Source organism: Diabrotica undecimpunctata, chromosome 4 (assembly GCF_040954645.1).
Source record: "Diabrotica undecimpunctata isolate CICGRU chromosome 4, icDiaUnde3, whole genome shotgun sequence".
Taxonomy (NCBI): Eukaryota; Metazoa; Arthropoda; class Insecta; order Coleoptera; family Chrysomelidae; genus Diabrotica; species Diabrotica undecimpunctata.
This window is the reverse complement of record NC_092806.1, coordinates 37713794-37732287: the sequence shown is the minus strand read 5'-3', so window position 1 is coordinate 37732287 and position 18494 is coordinate 37713794. Positions and strand designations below refer to the sequence as shown.

The 18494-nt window shown below is 31.1% G+C and overlaps 1 protein-coding gene and 1 pseudogene across 2 annotated transcripts in view; both read right to left on the bottom strand.

The window, feature by feature from the left end:
- LOC140439450 (UDP-glycosyltransferase UGT5-like) overlaps positions 1-18494 on the bottom strand; it is a 55305-nt gene that overhangs the window by 18708 nt on the left and 18103 nt on the right. The window contains exon 1 of one of the 2 annotated variants that reach the window (XM_072529363.1): positions 10008-10895. The exons of the other annotated variant lie outside the window; for it this stretch is intronic. Within the exon in view, the coding sequence (XP_072385464.1) occupies positions 10008-10826 (819 nt within the window). The 5' untranslated portion in view covers positions 10827-10895. Of the gene's footprint in view, positions 1-10007; positions 10896-18494 lie in introns of those variants that run through there. 2 annotated transcript variants of the gene reach the window in all.
- Positions 8298-9356, bottom strand: LOC140438002 (maternal protein exuperantia-like; annotated as a pseudogene).

Below are 18494 nucleotides of genomic sequence, written 5' to 3'. Positions count from 1 at the left end.
AAAATGTTATCAATATTGTTTATGTACAATATAAGGGAAAAAAAATCAAAGTGTGACCATAAAATTATTGTCTAAAAGAATGCAAGGTAAAAATACGAGTACTTTTTCATCTGTTCGTCCTCTAGTAACCTCCACCTATTTAAAAGCTTCAGATATCTATGAAAAATTTTTTGACCTTTTTTTTAACCAGACTGGGCTAATACTAAATATGATACAAAATAAGTACAAAAATACTTGTCTTGAATACACTCTAATATAATTATTGTGCTGACATAAAATAAAAGTTATTCGATATACATTATATGCCCTGTAATTTTAATATAACACAGATAATGTATACGACCGGTCAGTAACCTAAGAATTTATTATTAATTTGGTTCGATAGGCATGAACAAACAGTTTTTATTCAACTTTAATTATAGTTACTAACCAAACACTTTTTCTGAACGAAGCAATCACCAAAGGAGTTTGCACTTTTGGTTAAACTAAGAAGTATAGTTTATCTGACTCTATTGTTAATTTTGTGTGTGGTATAAATATTGATATTAATATTTGTTATATTTAAAAATAGTTAAAGTTGATTTAACGACTTAATCTCAATGTAACATTATCTAATAAATATATATATGATTTTCGATGACGTATTTTCAAACTTTTTAAAGAAGTATTCAAAAATTCAAAACAACTGTTTTCTTAAAAAAATTATAATTGATAATGAAATAACTTAAAATAAAGTAATGCCTAAGTATTACAACAAAAACGTGTTGCAGGGAAAATTTTCAAATGGAAAGAGAGAGATTTTTAAACTAGAAGACCCTATTTATTGGTAGAAAACCAATAAATAGAGAAAAATTACTAAAAATAACAGAATTCTACACTACTATTGTATGCAAGTAGTCAAGAGACACAAGATCAGAAATTCGAGCATACACTAGATGTAACCAAAGAAGAAATCAGGAACTTATTGAAAAATAACAAGAAAAATGAAAAAAAAAACAAAGCCCCGGGCAAAGAAGGCGTAGTGATAGAGGCTCTAAAATTCTGAGAAGAAACACTAGTAAAACGGATTAAAGACTTATTTGCATTCTGATAGAAATCCTGTATCACGTTCAACGATTACTAAACCATTGAAACGTTTTTAATGCAAGTGTGATGGTCAAAAATTTGTCAAAAACTGGAAGATGGCGAACCGCAATGAAAGAAATTATTATTAGACAAGACATTGCAATTCATTTAGAGGAATCACCCCTATTCACAAATTTGGTACTACACGATTCTATAAGTCGATGTTCTGAATAGTTTAGTAATATGACGTAAAATAGGGTGATACCCTTCATGTAAATTTCGGTGTCACCACAGAATTGCATAAAAATTTGGATTTAGGTTCTAGTTATCCTTCACTTTAACAGAGGTAACAACGCTCGAGGTAAGTCTCTTCACGACTATAATATTAGAAAAATTTATGTATCTAAAATAGAGGCATTGAACCTACCTCTAATAATGTTCGGAAACTAACAGTCATAGATATCACGCTAGCAACAGCTGAAATATTAAATAAAATTCAGAACTGGTAGGTATCGGAGGACAACTCTATAGGCCAGTTTTCACGCTACGTCTTATTGTACGTTTTGTTGGATAGGATAAATCCTATACAATAGAACGTGGCATGTAAACAGCAAAATTAAATTAAATTAAATTAAATTAAATTAACAATTGACTCTTAGAAGAGGCTCTGCGGAATAAAATGGCTTCAACTCCAGAAACTAATACATAATTAAAAAGGTGTACAGTATAAAAAATCCTATCCTATAAGGATAGTCCAGAAATGTCACAAAACACAACACTTAGTAGAGTACTGCTGGTGCAGCAAAACGCACCAAACTCAAGGAAGATTAGGATTTTTATAAATCATGCCTCAGAGAGTTTGAGAAAGTTTGTCGACAAAGACAAAGAGCTACTTGACCCTACTGTCAAAGAACCCACCTTGGAATATCGGCATAGCGAAGGAAGATGTTAACAAAACTTCCAACATTTGCGCAAGTGCTCACATCCTAATGAAAACATACATTCCCGGTTCTAGCGCCTCAACAGCACCAAACTGGATGGAAGAAATACTGATACTCTCACTGAACAACTGGCATCTTGCCATAACAATGGTTAATAAGAAAAAGTTAAGACGGGCCATATTGCGCTTTACACAAGTCACCAAATTCTAACAGCATATATCCAGCCTTACTTTGGTGGGAACTTAATATATTTCTTCCCCATCTTGTGGGAATATTCAGAGCATCCCTTGCTCTGAGATATATTCCTAGGAAGTGAAGAGAGGTACGTGTGGTCTTTATACCAAAACCAGGTAATATGTACTGCATCCTACTAATTAGGCTTTCTGACCAATTAACCTAACCTCGTTTCTCTGGAAAACGATGGAAAGCCTATGTGAGAGGCACATAAGGGATGAAGTGCTGGTTCATAACCAACTTCACCCAAATCAATATGCATATACTTCAAAAATATATACCGATTCTGCACTGCATAAAGTATTGGAAAGAATTGAAAGACCGCTAAATAATAAAGAATCCATCCTAGATATATTTATAGACATTAAGGAGGCGTTTTATTAAACCACATTTCCAAGCATTGCTCAAGAGCTCAATGTCAGGAATGGTATAGATGGATATTCAGTATGCTCTCTATTAAAATAATGATCATAGATATAGAAAACGCTTCTGTTAGAGCCATGGTTACGAGGGGGTGTCCATAGTGAGGTGTGCTATCACCATTCCTCTGGAATATAGTTCTAGACACCCTGGTTAACTCAGTAGCAACGGGTTCTACATCATACACCAAAGTGTTAAAAAACGAACACTTTCAAAAAGTTTTAATGAGTTTTCCCGAAACGTGCTTCATTTTTTTATTATTTTAAGTTGAAATTTTCGATTTAAAATTTGACAAGTAAGATCCCGCTTCTTATGAGCTATTACTCTGCTTCTGCTAGGTCTACAGATTTTAAACGTACATTATTATTTTTTTGGTTTTATATAAGATACATTTTTGTTACAAAATTTTTTTCGATAAATACTCACTTTTTGAGTCATTTGTGAAAAACCTTCTGAAAACGTGGTTTTTATTTTAAAAAATATACATTTTTACTCACAATTAACTCAAAACAGTATATTATATACCATTAGAAAACTGTATATTATTATAAAAGTTTCTGGAAATTCGTCAATTTATCTATTTCCGGATTTATTTTAAAAGTTTAATATTTCATCTCTGCTGGCTTTCACTCCCCAAGTATAAGCATTCCTGGGCTTAATGCAAAAGTTGAAGTAGAGAGAAGGAGGAACCAAATCTAAATTTTTAAGAAAATTTGCCATGAAGGGACAAATTACGATTCAAAGCGGTCATTCACTGAAGTAATTGAATTAAAATATTAAAAATTGAAAAACACAATTCGTATCACATACAATTCGTTTAACCCATTTAAGGCCGAAACTTTTATTGTCTTATATTGATGAGATATTTAATTTTTAGATTTATTAAGGTTGACAGAAATAAAGTATGGAAGAAATTTTGGAAAAAATACAATATTATTTTCAAAAAAGGGTGTCCTTTTAAAAGCCCGGTGGCAAAATCACTGATTGTGAATAAAAAATAAATAAAAGTACCAAAATTGTAAAACAAAGTTTTTTATTTGAATTATTTCAACAAATTAAGATAAAAAAATCTTAAATATCTAATTCGTATGATATTTATAAAAACATTGTTTTGGATGTAGTGCTACATTACATTTATTGCAGCAAAAATTACATTTTTTGTGACAAGCAGCATAACGAGTTTCAGTGTCGTTATAGACAATAAGGTGGTCCATCCGATCGTATCTTGAGTGACGATGCAAATTGGCTGAAGTTTTGCTGGGTCCTATTTTTGTTCTAGATCCTTTTGTACTAAATCCACTATGTGGCTTATTATGGGAAAATACCATTTCTCGCCACGGATGGCTACTCTGTAGTAGCTGATATTTTCATCTGCCCGATCGACGCCACCCATGTTTTCATTATACTGTTTTATAATATTAGGTTGATCAACAAGCACCTTCTTTTTTTTCTTTTTGAGAACACCGTTGTACTTGCTTTGTTGGATATATTTGGTTGTGATTGGATATTATGGAAACAGCATTATTGTCATTCCATTTGCAAACTACTATTTCACTTTCCTCTGCAGTGCAGTAGTCAAACGAACCCCTTTCTTTCTTTTTCAGTGTGTCTGAACCCTTAATGTCACAGTTTTCCCTAGGCGATTTTCTCTTATTATACCTGTTCCTTTACATCCCCTTGATGTAAGTTTTTCCAAAAGGAGCAGCGTGGTAAAATAGTTGTCAAAATATATATTATAGGGTAATTTGGAAGCCTTTACTTTTAGGGCATCAACAAATTGTAAGACAACACTAGGTCCCAAACCAAGAAGTTTATATTTATCTTGAATAGTGGATGAAGATCCCTGATATGGATCAAACCACTCCACATAACCTAGCCCAGTTGTCGCCATCCAAAACTTATATCTCTATCTGATAGGTTTAACACGGATAAACTGCTTGGATCCATGTTTTCCATAATACGGAACCATTGACTCATCCAAGCTCTGGTGTTCTTCTTGTGGTGCTAAATCGAAAAATTTTTGATTCATTACATCAATCAGTAGTTGAACCTTTGAAAATTTGTCATGTGTATCTAATTTTGCATTGTCACAGCAATGAATATTCTTTACGATAAATCTGAAATGGTTTCGAGACATTGCATTAGCCACAAGGTCGTGAGTAGAATCAGGGGATTTTTCCCAGTACATATCTCGCCTAGGAACACTCATATATCCACTATATAATAAAATCCCAATAAAACATTTAATTTCACTAGTTGTAATATCGCCTTCACGGTTATGTAAATTGGCTTACATATTTGAAAATTCAACAAGCATCTGTATAATTGTATCATCAAAAAATAGAAAAAAAGTATCTACAGGGGAAATGATGTATTTTGGACCTTCTATTATACTCCATCTTGAAATCTTGCTATGTATATCTCTCTTGGTCCATTGATAGTTTTTGCGGCGTTTGCTCTTCTGTTCTTTCACATTTACTGTAGGAGCTACTTGTTTTTTAGACTTTGATGTATTCTTTTTAGAGTGCGACAAAGGGATATTGTCTTGATCTTCATTTATATCGGATTTGATATGGGTTTTTGGATCATTTTTGACTATCTCTGCCTCTACTCGTAGTTGATTTCCTGGCAAGTTACTTATTTCCACATCATCTTCATCACCGCTGTCCTCGTCAGTCTCTTCCCCATCTTTGGGTGGAAAAATAATTATTTCATCAGGAAGTTCATTATCTGACAGATTTTCTATCTCATCCATCAACTCACTTAGAGTCAAAGGTTTTGTCCAATACCTAAAACAATATTCGTACTTAGTATAACGAAAAACGCCACCGGTCTTTATAAAGAACACCAAACTTTGATGACCAATATACAAAAATAATAATAGCTTTTCTATTATATAACTCCTTACATATAATATTAAAGGAATTTTAAATACATACATAAAATATCTTTGAAATTAAGAGATCTAAACAATATATTTTACTCACCTTCTATCAGTCATGTTTGGAAACTATAAACAGTCTTTCAGGTAACCTCAAAAGTTCTGCAGTAAACACCAGATTCATAAAAAAATTGTTAATTTTTTTTAATAAAATGGCTTCTTTTTAAACGACACAGCACGCCATCTCTTAATAACTAGCAAAATAATTAAGTTACAGGCATCTTTGTAGCGAGGTCTTTTAAAAGGATGGTGACCTCAAATGGGTTAAGCATTGTCAGACGATAATTTTAACCGACGAATAATTGTATAAGCAACTAATGACATTTGTAATAACGACAAACATTTTGCAGCTCATATTGGGTTTTCTGATGAGGCCACTTTTTGTTTAAATAGAACAATTATATACCGGACTGGAACGATATCCAAAAAAGTTGCACGTTTTGATGATAATAATTGTCAAAAATAAGCTTATAGGTTTATTTTTCATAGACCAAAACTTTTCTGACGGACAACTTTTTTTAATTGATAAATTGAACATATAGGATTGATAGAGTGGTCTGCTCGTTTCCCAGACCTTAACATATTAGATTCTTCTTTCAGGTTACCTTAAATCTTTTGTTTACATTAGGAGACCAACACACTTGCAGGACAACACAAAAATTAGTGGTGAATGTGAACTAATACCTCGAGAAGTCTTGGACACAATAGCTCACGAATTTAGTAATAGGCTCGTAAATGGTCATGAGATAAACGACAGGCATTTTGAACATTTTACGTATTTTTTAAATTGTTATTCACATTGATCTTGGAAAATACCTCTTCAATATAATCTTTGTAGCCCTATTCACTGAGAGTCGTTGTACATGTCCCAAACAGCTAATTCGTTGCTTCTTTGTTTGCGATGTTATAGATATACTGTTGTATAATTCCATAATTTTCCTGTTTGACTTTTTTATCCATATTTGTTCTATCCATTTTCCTCCATAAATTCATCGCCATATTTTCCTTTTCCATACTTGTAGTTTATGTTTTCCAGTATGGTATAATGTCCATAATTCGCATGGATAAAGGGCCACTGGTCTTATAATAGTCATATATAATCTTTCATTATTTTGGATTTTAACACTTTCAACAAAGCCCCAGTACCTCTGCTGCCTTAGTATTGTATCGTTAATTTTTTTACTTTCTTTATCTGTATTAGTAATATTTAGTACTCCTCTTTACTTTATCTCATTAAATTTATATATTTTCTCTCTTATTTCAGTAATTACTATTAAATCTCCTTAAAATAATTCAGTACCACCACTCCCTTTTAATCTATTTTTGAAAATTATATCAGAAATCCATTAAACCAAATATTCTATTGTCTGGACTGCTGAAGAAAACACATTTCTTCATTTTCTGAATAAATTATCTGTTCTGTTTTGTATCTTCTATAGTTAATAAAACAATTTTGTATTTTTTCATATTCTTTATCAATTTTTTTTAAAAATCCCTTCCTGTTTATCCCTCTTACATTCCATGACCCTACAACAAGGGTACTTAGCTTTTTTTTTACTTTTCTTAATTTTTTTTGTTGCATACTATCCTGCCTTCTATTCCTTTTGTCCAAACTATGTTGAGTTTTTTGTATATATGTTTTTAAGACTTTTTTTCTTAAGATCTATATTTAATTAGCACTCCATCTTCATAACTTTCTATCGACCGTAAAAGCTTTGCATCCTCTTTTAACGTCCTTTCTGTTATTCTTGACTTCTTTATATTCTTCTCTACTGTTCTTATTGATATTTTTCTTTTTAAAAGCCATATAATTATTAATATACACATTTTCCTTAATAGGTCCTTGTTTATTTTTCTTTCTCATTACTCTGTTTTTTTTTCCTTGTCTTTAATTTGATTGGTCAGGAATTTTCTTCTGTTTCCTAATAATTATATCAGTTCTTACTTCTTCCTGTAGATGTTGTTTAATAAAGTTTCCATGTCATGTTTCAGTGTTTTTTCTTTATCGCTCTTCAGTTTTAAACTTATTATTACTTACTTATTATTACTATATTGTTCTTTTTGGCGGCCTTTTTATACTACTCTATTCTTGTTTTCATTCGTAATAAAGTTTTATTTGTTTTCTCTTGTTCTTTTTAACCTAATGTTAAATTTTTTCATGATTTGCACCTTCTTCTTAATTTCTGTATTGTCAGTACGTGTTTGTTTCATTTTTTTTAACAGTTTTGTCAGCAGAATATTCGTGTATTTTGCTTGCTCATCGTTTGAGCTTCTATTTGCATTTATTTGAAGTTTTTTGTACTCTTTTAGACTGTTTGAAAGAAGAAAATCCTTCTGGTTTAAAAAAATTAAGCATATTTCGATTTAATAAAAAAATAAACCAAGGACATTTGAAAAATTGCCTCAAAAATTTATACAAAATTAATTTAAACTGTAAAAGGAAAGTTGAAAATGCTATTTTACATTAATTAATTATGTCAAAATAACAGCTTTCAGTGTGTAAATCGGTAAATAAACATGTTAAAGACACCGAAAATTCACTGTTGCTGAGTCAGTAACTGTGAGAACTAATCTGGCCTTAAAATGAACAAACAATCTTCATAAGGTTTTCACCACATGCTTCAAGGCACTCATTGGGCCTCCATCGACTTCCCTTCCTTGCGCGAATTGACTTCTTCCCCGTCTTGTGCAGGTTGTTAAGATTCTATTCGAGGAGCAGAATCGTCGCTGGAGGTTGGATTGTCGTTTGCAGTCGAGTTTGTTTTTGTGTTCTTGCTCTGTGAATTTGAGTTTTTGATTCTTACGAATTTTGCTCCAAAAACTGGCCGGAATGTATTTTGTCTTTCTAATAATACCTTAAAAACAGCTATTTTCTGTTCCTCAGCATCTATAGGATTGACGTAAGGACATACCACTTCCATGAGATGAGTTTCTGTTCCAAGACAGTCTTTACTCTCTGGCTCCCCCTTTAATTCTTCCCCTTCTCCTTGAGCTAAAGGAACAGCTATTATAAATGAAGCCCTAACTCTATCTATTGCACTGTTGAAGTGCTCTGTACCCCTTCGACATTATAATTATGGAGATTGAAAGATTTAGTGGTGTTGCCACATTTTGCTTGGGATATTTTGAAGCCATTAGCAAAGCCTTTTACCACCTTCTTGAACCTTTCAATCATATTATTTTTTCTTAATGATTCTAAAAGCATCCCAGGTGACGCTTTGCGAAGTTCATAATAAATCAAGATAATTCCGTCAACATCATTTCCTTTAACAGTTTCCAACTATTTCAAAAAGTCCTGAAGTGCAGAAATTTCACTTTGGTTCTTCAGGAATTCCTGAGTGTTGATATCTTTCAACTTTCTGTAGCCGATTGAGTTTACTACTCTGATACCGTGTCTTCTACTATAAATAGGATTCAAATCTCCAAATGGCATTATGTACTGCGAAAACTGTGATTCAGGTGTAAATGCAGCTATTTGAATGATTTAATCAATGAGTCTGCGGCTAGTAGTATCTATATTCCACCCAAGTCTGTATTTTCCAGTAGGAATCCCTTTGCTGGATTTTCGGGTACAACTGGCACTGAACTCTGCCTCTCGTCTCCAGAGTTTGCACTCTCTTTTTGCTTCACTCTATCTGATCTGTGGAAAAGACTAGAAAATAAATCTATTGTTTATGTTCTGTACACCGGTTAGCTTCGATTAAAAAAAAATTGAAAAAAAAAGAATCCATAAGGTTATCACCACAGTCTGACATTGTTTCTTTTCTATAAACATCTTTAAGGATTTTATCCTCATAAGATGATTAGCGACTAGTCCTTATCTGTTTTTAGAGTACTAAAAATTTGTTTTATTTTTTAATATTTGAAGGCCGTGGACAATTTGTCCACGCCGGCAACACCGCAATTAGGTATGATACTGAACTAGTTCTGAACAGTTTTTGCGTAGGTATTAAGAGTGATTTTATAAACAAAAGATAACAGTTGCCGTCGTTTTCAGATTGTTTTTATATCGTTTTACATTTAGTACATATTTGTACATTGTTTTTTTGCAAGTTGTTGGTAACTGCAGTCTGGTAAGACTTTAAATCTTTGGCTTACTCCTTACAAATTTATATTTCGCTATAAGTACTTGCTTTTAGTATGGAAAATATTATGTAGGTGAAATTTGTGCTTTAACGCTATGTTGCTTATTCTTTAAAATATTTAAAAAGTAATTAGAATAGCATAGGTCAGATTAGATAAAACTGATTTAATTATTACTAATGTAACCTAAAATAGATATAATATACCCAAATGTATTTTGACAATTTTGAATCTAAATGTCAAAAGGTCAAAACAACTTTGAAGGATATGTACGATCTTACGCTTGACCTCGATATATTATTTTAAAGGACGTTTCTACTCACCTCAGGTAATGCGTTTGGATTTTTAATATGTAAACCTCCAACTTCTATAACATTTGGAGGTAAAGTTTTTGCGTAGCTTAAACTAAAGTGGGAGTTGGTAAAAAATAGTGAAGAGTTTACACTTAACATTTCTAGTTGTGCGGGTTTTACCCCCATATATTTTTCTGCTACATCCTTATCTTTTAAATTTCTTGTTAATTTAAACAAAAGAAAGTGCATAAAGGTTATCACTGTGTTTTCGACTCGTTGCAGAAAATTCATTTTGTCTGTAAACGAGAGAAAGGGGTTAGGTACTAGAGCTGGATTGTTCGGAATACCATATTTGATGTTAGTCCATGGTGCTGGTAAAGCCGTTGTAATAGCTATAACTGGAGCTGTAAGTTTGTGAATTATACTAAAATAGCAGTGTGTGTTGAAATCTTCTATTATAATGACGTCCACTACTGGATTACTGAAGAGAAAATGGTGCAAACTTTTTGAAGAAAGTCCCAAACATGCAGCGTCTGTTAGATCAAATATTAATTTAGGCTCAAGATATTTGGTGAGCCTGCTATTTGTTGCCAGACTATCCATTGGAATGGCTTCTACAAGATCTGGTATAAACCGACTTATATCAATATTTGTTAAATTAGGATGAGACTTCTTTTCGGGAAATGTACCAATAATTGTAACATTATGACCTCGATTAACCAACTCATCCATAAGGGCAGAAAAAACTATCATATGACTTTTTATGTGCACTGGAAATATTCCCAAAATATTGTAACTAAAAGCACTGGATAACGAACACAGTAGGAAAAAAATATTTATATTAAACATGACTTTGTTCTTGCTACTTCACTTTAAGAATGTTATCTTTTTGCGAATAAAATATTTAATATGCCCACATTTCACAATAAATTAAATTGTAGAAATACAACTCTTTTTATCGCTAAAAGTAGTTCATAAATTGGCCTTGAATTTCGAGCAGTAAATAATGATAAAATGCATTCAATTATTTTTTTATTTAGCAGAAAAATTAATTACAATGTAGTTCATATCATTGACGTATAAATTAGAGTATATACATATTACAAAATAGTTCATTAACTTGTGCTCCCTAATAACCAACAATGGCGATTGGTCCTCAGAAATCAAGCTTAGACCAGCAGTGGCCCGAACCGCAACAGCTAAGTTAATTAAAATACAAAGACAAACAATAACAAGAATACTAAGCTCAGGTTGTTTAAGGTCCTTATTTTTCCCATCGCTAAATACAAAGCTGAAACATGTATTCTCAAACAAATCCATAGGAATAAGATTAAAAGCTTGGAAATGTGGGTGTATAGAAGAATTCTGCTTGGACTGGACAGAACATAGAACCAACCTGTCAATTCTAGCATTCATTACCTTTTAGATTTCCTTCAACCACTAAGCTAGAAGAACGGGGACCATGGAACTATTGACAGTGGAAGAAAAGGTAGAAAACCGAAGACCATGGGGAAGATCTCCAATACGATGAGCAGACCAAATAAAGAGTCTGATGGGAAAAACCCTACATGAAGCCGTCCATATGGCCCAGGATCGCAGCCAATGGAGGCAGCAAGCTAATAATATTCTGAGCGTCACCATGCCCTGACAACTACTCAACGAATGAGGAGAGAATTCTTACCATTGCATCAACAATAAGTGTATTTGTTAATTCTTTGGCTGTATCTCAATTATAATTTTTTTTATATTCTATTCCCTATTCATATTTTCTATTATAGTAAAAATTTGAACTTTTCCGATGTTCTTGCCAAAAGCAAAGTATAGTCTGCATATTTCCAGTTATTACTCTCTCCCTTTATTTTTAATTGATAAAACTTTCCCTGTCTCATCCCCTGTGTTACAAAATGGACGCTCAAAACCGGTACTGGAAATTGGCAATTGATGGAATGGATTCAACTATGGAGAATAATAATTCGTACCAGTTTTTGTGTTTCTTAATAGAAGCATTATGTCGCTACATTGCGTCTATACGAAGCCATGTTAGAGTTGCTTCCTAAGACAGAAAATATTTATTTTCACGTTCAGAGCAATTGCGAAAGCCGTTCTAATGAGGCCTATTAGGCCGAAATATGTATAAACGGATGCGCAAGCGCCCTGTACGTAAAATCAAATCTTAACTGTCTTTTCCTTTTCATTATGGAGAGCTTCCTTAGAAAAGCATTTTTCGGATTAGGTAAATTGGGTAAAATTGTTTTAAAATTATCTGAGGAATCTCCGGTCATCGTTGGCAGGAGAATTTCTGGACGCCCTGTATATATACAGGGTGGTCCTTAAATAATTATACAAAAAAATCTGTAGATTCTACACTTTAAAATATTACGATTAAAGCCACATTGCTTTAATGAAATGTTGATATTAAGAAAGATACAGGGTGTTAAAGTGGAAATTTAAAATTTTAATTTTCGGCTATACCTTTTATGTTTGTGAACATATATGTATAAGAATTTATAATTGGGTACTATTGAACATCAGGAATTATATTTTGATGCATACTTTAATATAGCTGATAGAGGGCGCCGCATATGCCACATATGTGGCATACATTTGAACTTAATTTTTTTGGCTTTTTAAGTTATTTGTGTGCGATATTTGTGATAAGGAATTATACATTAAGTAATACATTATTTTAACAAAAAAAAAAGTATACTAGTTAATAACTTGAAAACTCCACAGTTTTCGAGATAATCGCATTTTACAAATAAACTACATAATTCTTATTTAACGTAATTACTCCAGGCAACGAAAGAAAATTAGACAAAAGCATCAATACTTCTAAATTTTGGTATAAAATACCTTTTATAAAGTTAATAGTTAACGAAATATTAAATAAAATAAATATATCAGCAGGATAGTTAATAATACGATTTGACAAAATAACAGAATAATTAGATTTTACATCAAACATTTTACGTTTTGTATTAAATTAAAGTTATAATCAAAATATTTTATTTACAATCCAAGTTAAGAAATGGTTAAAATAAATAAAATTAAACTTTTTGTCAAAGTAAATGTTCGATATGTTACAACATTTTCTTTAATTCATTTGTCAATACATTCCATAAAAAATCGTCTCATATTAAATTGCATCATTAGTTCTAAAGAAACCGTTGCAGTATTTATAAGAATTATAAGTATAATATAATAATAAATATAATATAATATTAAAGTATCTGCTTGAGATATTTATGAATTAAATAATTATATTAATATCTCACCACATGACCAAGGAATATGACTACCACGAACAATCCAACGTTCAGGAAAGTTTTATTTAATTATGTTTTCACTCTCCTCTCTCTATAATGTGGTGGTGTACCATCTTACATAAACCACATATTTCACCTTAAGTTTGATGTCAATTATTCCAATAAATTAATAAAATCATATTATAAAAAATGTAAATAAATCTCAGCATTCAAATTATAAGGTAATTTGCATGTCCGTAAAAAATAATCACCAACGGTTCCAAAGCATACGTTTATTTAAAATTCATTGTCATATACATATCCTATTCTTCTTTATGTGCCGTCTTCTACCAAAGGTTGGCGACCATCAAACGATAGGTTTCTCTTTTTTGTGCCGCATGTGTTATGTTCGCAGCTTCTGGTATTTGAAACCATTTTCTCAACATATCCTTTTAATTAAAAAAAAAATCCAATAAATTACCACACATTTCTAAAATATATCTATGGAATAAATGTAAATAACTTTTAATAATTGAATAATAAAAAATATCACTTTCATTTAACAAACAATTACATAATCCCTTATTCCTATTTCATTTGTTAATATCACCCCCCTCAAGAACTTCCCCGGTAATAATTGTCAAACAGTTACAATAAAACAGATGATCACCCACCACCAGCAATCCAGGATAACTATGTTTTCCTGGAATCATTGAATAATAATTCTTGTGCCGGCATCATTTAATTTACCTGGTACCGTTTGACCTGAAGATGCTTTGCAAAGTGTACTTGCAAAGTGTAGTAAGCGAAACCGGTCGTTTTGGTGGTAAAATTAAATTGATTGTGAGTAAGTCTCATTTTATTTCTTTTTACCTATTTGAAATGGATTCACATAGGCAACACATTCATGATTCTAAATTGTTGTGTTTGAATGTCACAACAATTAGATAATGAAAAACGTAGGTTATACTTCTGTTGACATTTCAGTCAACTAATCAAGTCAAGTCAACTAATGCAAACAATATTAATTTAACTTTCATGATGAAAAAACGAAAACATTTTCAAATCGATTCTTCTCGAAAACGATGTATCCTATCGACTTAAAATAAGAGTACCTTTTAGTACTAGAATACCTGAAATTCTAATAATCTAGTATCACAAATGCTTAAAAGTTAAAAAAAAAGTTATGCGTTAAAATAACCATTGACCTACACAAAACTAACGCCTATGACCGGTACCAAAAATTAGCAATTTATTTGGTAGGTATTTAAAAAAAACCAATTCCAAGCAGCCATCTTCAAAGAGCTCTAGCTCCATTGGGAAGCGTTTTCGGACTAGGTGAATTGGATTAAATTGTTTTAAAATTATCTAAGGAATCTCCGGTCTTCGTTTGTCAGGAGAGTTTCTGGACACCTTGTTATATATATATATATATATATATATATATATATATATATATATATATATATATATATATATATATATATATATATATATATATACAGTGTAGGTAAAAGTTTATGGTCAGTATGGTAAAATTAACAGGATATCTAACACAGATATAAAATCATATTTTCAGCAAATAGACAAAGATAAAAATCATATTTCCCCTTGGTCTCCCCTCCCTAAACTAGAGGTAGGTCGTTGACATTTTTATCGGAACCGTTTTTCATAAACTGTAACTAGTTGATTGTTTACCAGTAGTTTCAAATAAGCGAGTATACAAACAAACATATTGGCTATTATAGTTTATGTGTATAAGTATTGAAGTGAAAAAAACTAACGAACTGTTCATTTATTATAACTTGCAAAATAGATCAAACAATACAAATAGTACTTACATTTACATTACACATTGTTACACTATTCTTGTTAACCGTGTTCTTCTTTTATTTAAAATTAAACCAGATTCTGAACATGTGTTTACAAGGAACAGATTTTGTTACAATACTACAATATTTTATAAATATAGTGGTTAAGTTAGGATATACATGGCGATGGTTTTTCGACCACGGTAATGGACAGTTCCAATCTCCGTTCGAAATTTTTTGTGGGTAATATATTATCAGACAAATACATGTCGACTTCTTTTATATCTCTCGATACAGGTGTATGTTCAGATGAGTCATGTCCAATTAATTCATCAAAAATACACAATGGACTTAAGTTATATTTATCACTTTCTTTTTCTTGTACTGGTTGATTTTTAATAGTACAATCTCTTTTTTCTTTTTTTATAGAAATAACCAGCTTCTTAACTCTCTCTTTTGTTTTTTATAACTAGGTATTGTGATTAATGAATGAGTTTCGATTTACGATTGATCTGCATTCTCGATTTCAAATCTTTATTGATAGTTCGTCAAAGGATTTATTTATTGTAAATATTTAATTAAGAATTCTTTTTCTTAGTCAAAATTATTGACCTAGTATAAGAATAATAATTTTATTTTCAAAAAATTCGCATTTGTAGAAGATGCAGCTTTTATGGTCCGCTTTCTGAATATTGCAATGAATGAAACTTCTCCTCTGACGCATTTCTGTCCATTTCGACTACTTCTACTACAAGTACTGACATACTGCCACCGTCACCCAAGCATCAAAAGGTGATGGATACTTCCATTAATAAAAATATTAGTTTAAAACAAAAGAAACAAATATATATGGATTTACTAAACCTATGCAAAGACTCGTTTCATCCGGTTTGAAGAACGGACTTCATAGTTAAAGAACGAGCTTTTAAAAAGTTTGCAGGGTGGATTCCTGGATATAAACCGCCAAAAAGAAAAACTTGTTTATTACGTCAGGTTCATTACTTCGGGAATATTAAAACTAAGCAAATTATTAGATCACAAGTTGTTAAAGAAGTAGAAAATATCTGTATTACTACTGACCTCTGGACATATGGAGTAACTGAGAGTATATCTTTAGAAAGGCTTCTAAAGTATCAATTACAACATAAAAAAGTTCCCAAACAGCCAATCCAAGATGTGGAAACTAGGTAGAACTTCACCTATTACATGTTAAAAAGAATGACCGAGTTAGAAGAGGCAATCCGTTACACATATGTATTAGTTAATACAGACTTAGACTTGGACCAAATCTAAATAATGAAGACTGGATTATTTGTTCTCAACTTTCCTAAATTTTACGGCTTTTTAAAGATATAACAAGTACAAAGAGTTGCCAAAAAACTTGAAGGGTAGTTCAGTGATTGTTATGGTACGCTGCTTGCAAGAATCTTGCAATAAAATTTTAGCAAACGGTAACCTTACATCCATAGTATCCGACGTAGTATAATTACTAAAATCGGGTTTAGCAAAAAGATTTACAGGGATAGAACAGAGTGGCACATTGTCATTATGTACATTTACGGATTTTCTGATAAAAATGCAGGTAAAAAAAACAAAAGAAAGAGTTAAGATACTGGTTATTTCTATAAAAAAAAAGAAAAAGAAGATTGTACTATTGAAAATCAACCAGTACAAGAAAAGGAACCGATAAAGATGACCTAAGTCCATGGTGTATTTTTGAACAATTAATTGGACATGACTCATCTAAACGTACACCTGTATCGAGAGTCCATTACAATGGTGGAAAAACCATTGCCATGTATATCGTAGCTTAACCACTATATTCATAAAGTATTGTAAGTGTGAACACATGTTGAAAATCTGGTTTAATTTTAAATAAAAGAAGAAAACGGTTAACAAGAAGTAAAGTAGAAAAACTTACACTTTTAAATGTCAATGTAGACGATTCGCGATTTAATAATAATGTGTAATGTAAATGTAAGTATGATTTACTATCTGTATTGTTTAGTTTATTTTTCAAGTTATAATAAATATATTCTTCATTAGTTTCTTTCACTTTAATAAATATGCACATAAACGATAATAGCCATTATGTTTGTTTATGTAGGTACTCTCTTACTTGAAACTACTGTTAAACAATCATAGTTATTGTTTACGAAAATCGGTTTAGTTGCGAAGAGCGTAGGCGCAAAATTTCGAGCCAATGCTTTTTAAATGTAATAATTTTTTTCGAATCCTGAGAAAACTAACAAATATTTTTGAAAATTTTAAACGCAGAATGAAAGGTGACATTATTGCCGAGGGCAGAATGTCCCTTAAAATAAACAAAAAGTTTTTTTAAATGAGATATTTAAAATTCAAAATTACACTAAATTTTCTCTTTTTCGCCCCTGTTACTTATTAAAATAAACATTATAGAAGTTTTCAGAGACTTTCAGCCCTCAATAATAATGCATTCTTTCATTCTGCGTTTAAATTTTTCAAAAATATTTATTAGTTTTCTCAGGATTCGAAAAAAAAGAATGCATTTAAAAAGCATTGGCTCGAAATTTTGCGCCTACGCTCTTAACGATAAAAACGTCAAAGGCCCACCTCTACTCATTCGTTACCTGTGTCTCTACTTTGATTCGGTGCTTTGACTACGCGACATGAGACGTAGCCAAATAATTTTGTATGAAGGTTTATTGTGGCGTTATATGCATTTTATTATTTTTATTGGAAATAAGGCACAATGTGACTTTAAAATAAGCTTATTTTGATGTTTAGATTTTTAAGTTGGAAATCGTACTTAAAAGACGAATCATTATTAATTTTATTTATATAAAACCATTTTCGAAGTGGAAATCAAAATGTTATATTACACTTATTGTAAAGCAAAATTATGGCATATTCCCAATAAAAAACAGTAAGCTGCCATTTAAATCCATTTTGCCCAAATTTGATAACCTTAGAACACTGTCCAAATGCTAAAAAGACAACAGGTCAAATAAAACCAATAAGTTTGAAAACGTTGAACTTCCCCTTTTTTATTATATCCACTCATGCAAGTTCAAGCGATTTAAAGGGCGGACCTAATATACCTCTCTCTTTTTAAACAGGTGTTTCTCACTCCATCTCACGTAAGGTCAATATATATGTATATATATATATATATATATATATATATATATATATATATATATATATATTAATCAATATATTAAAAATGTAATACTTATAATATGGAGGAATGCGGAACAATATTAAAAAAATTTATGAAATGTTCTATATTTTAATAAAAGTAGTGTATGTATAATAATACAAATTACCTGTTTAACATTTAAACATTTAAATAAAAAATTGACACAGGTACATATTAAATTTATTACTAATGATGTTTAAATCACAAAATTTTAATTAGCACTAATTTGTTGATCATTTGCCATATTTATTTGTTCTTTAGTACTCGTATTAGTAGATTA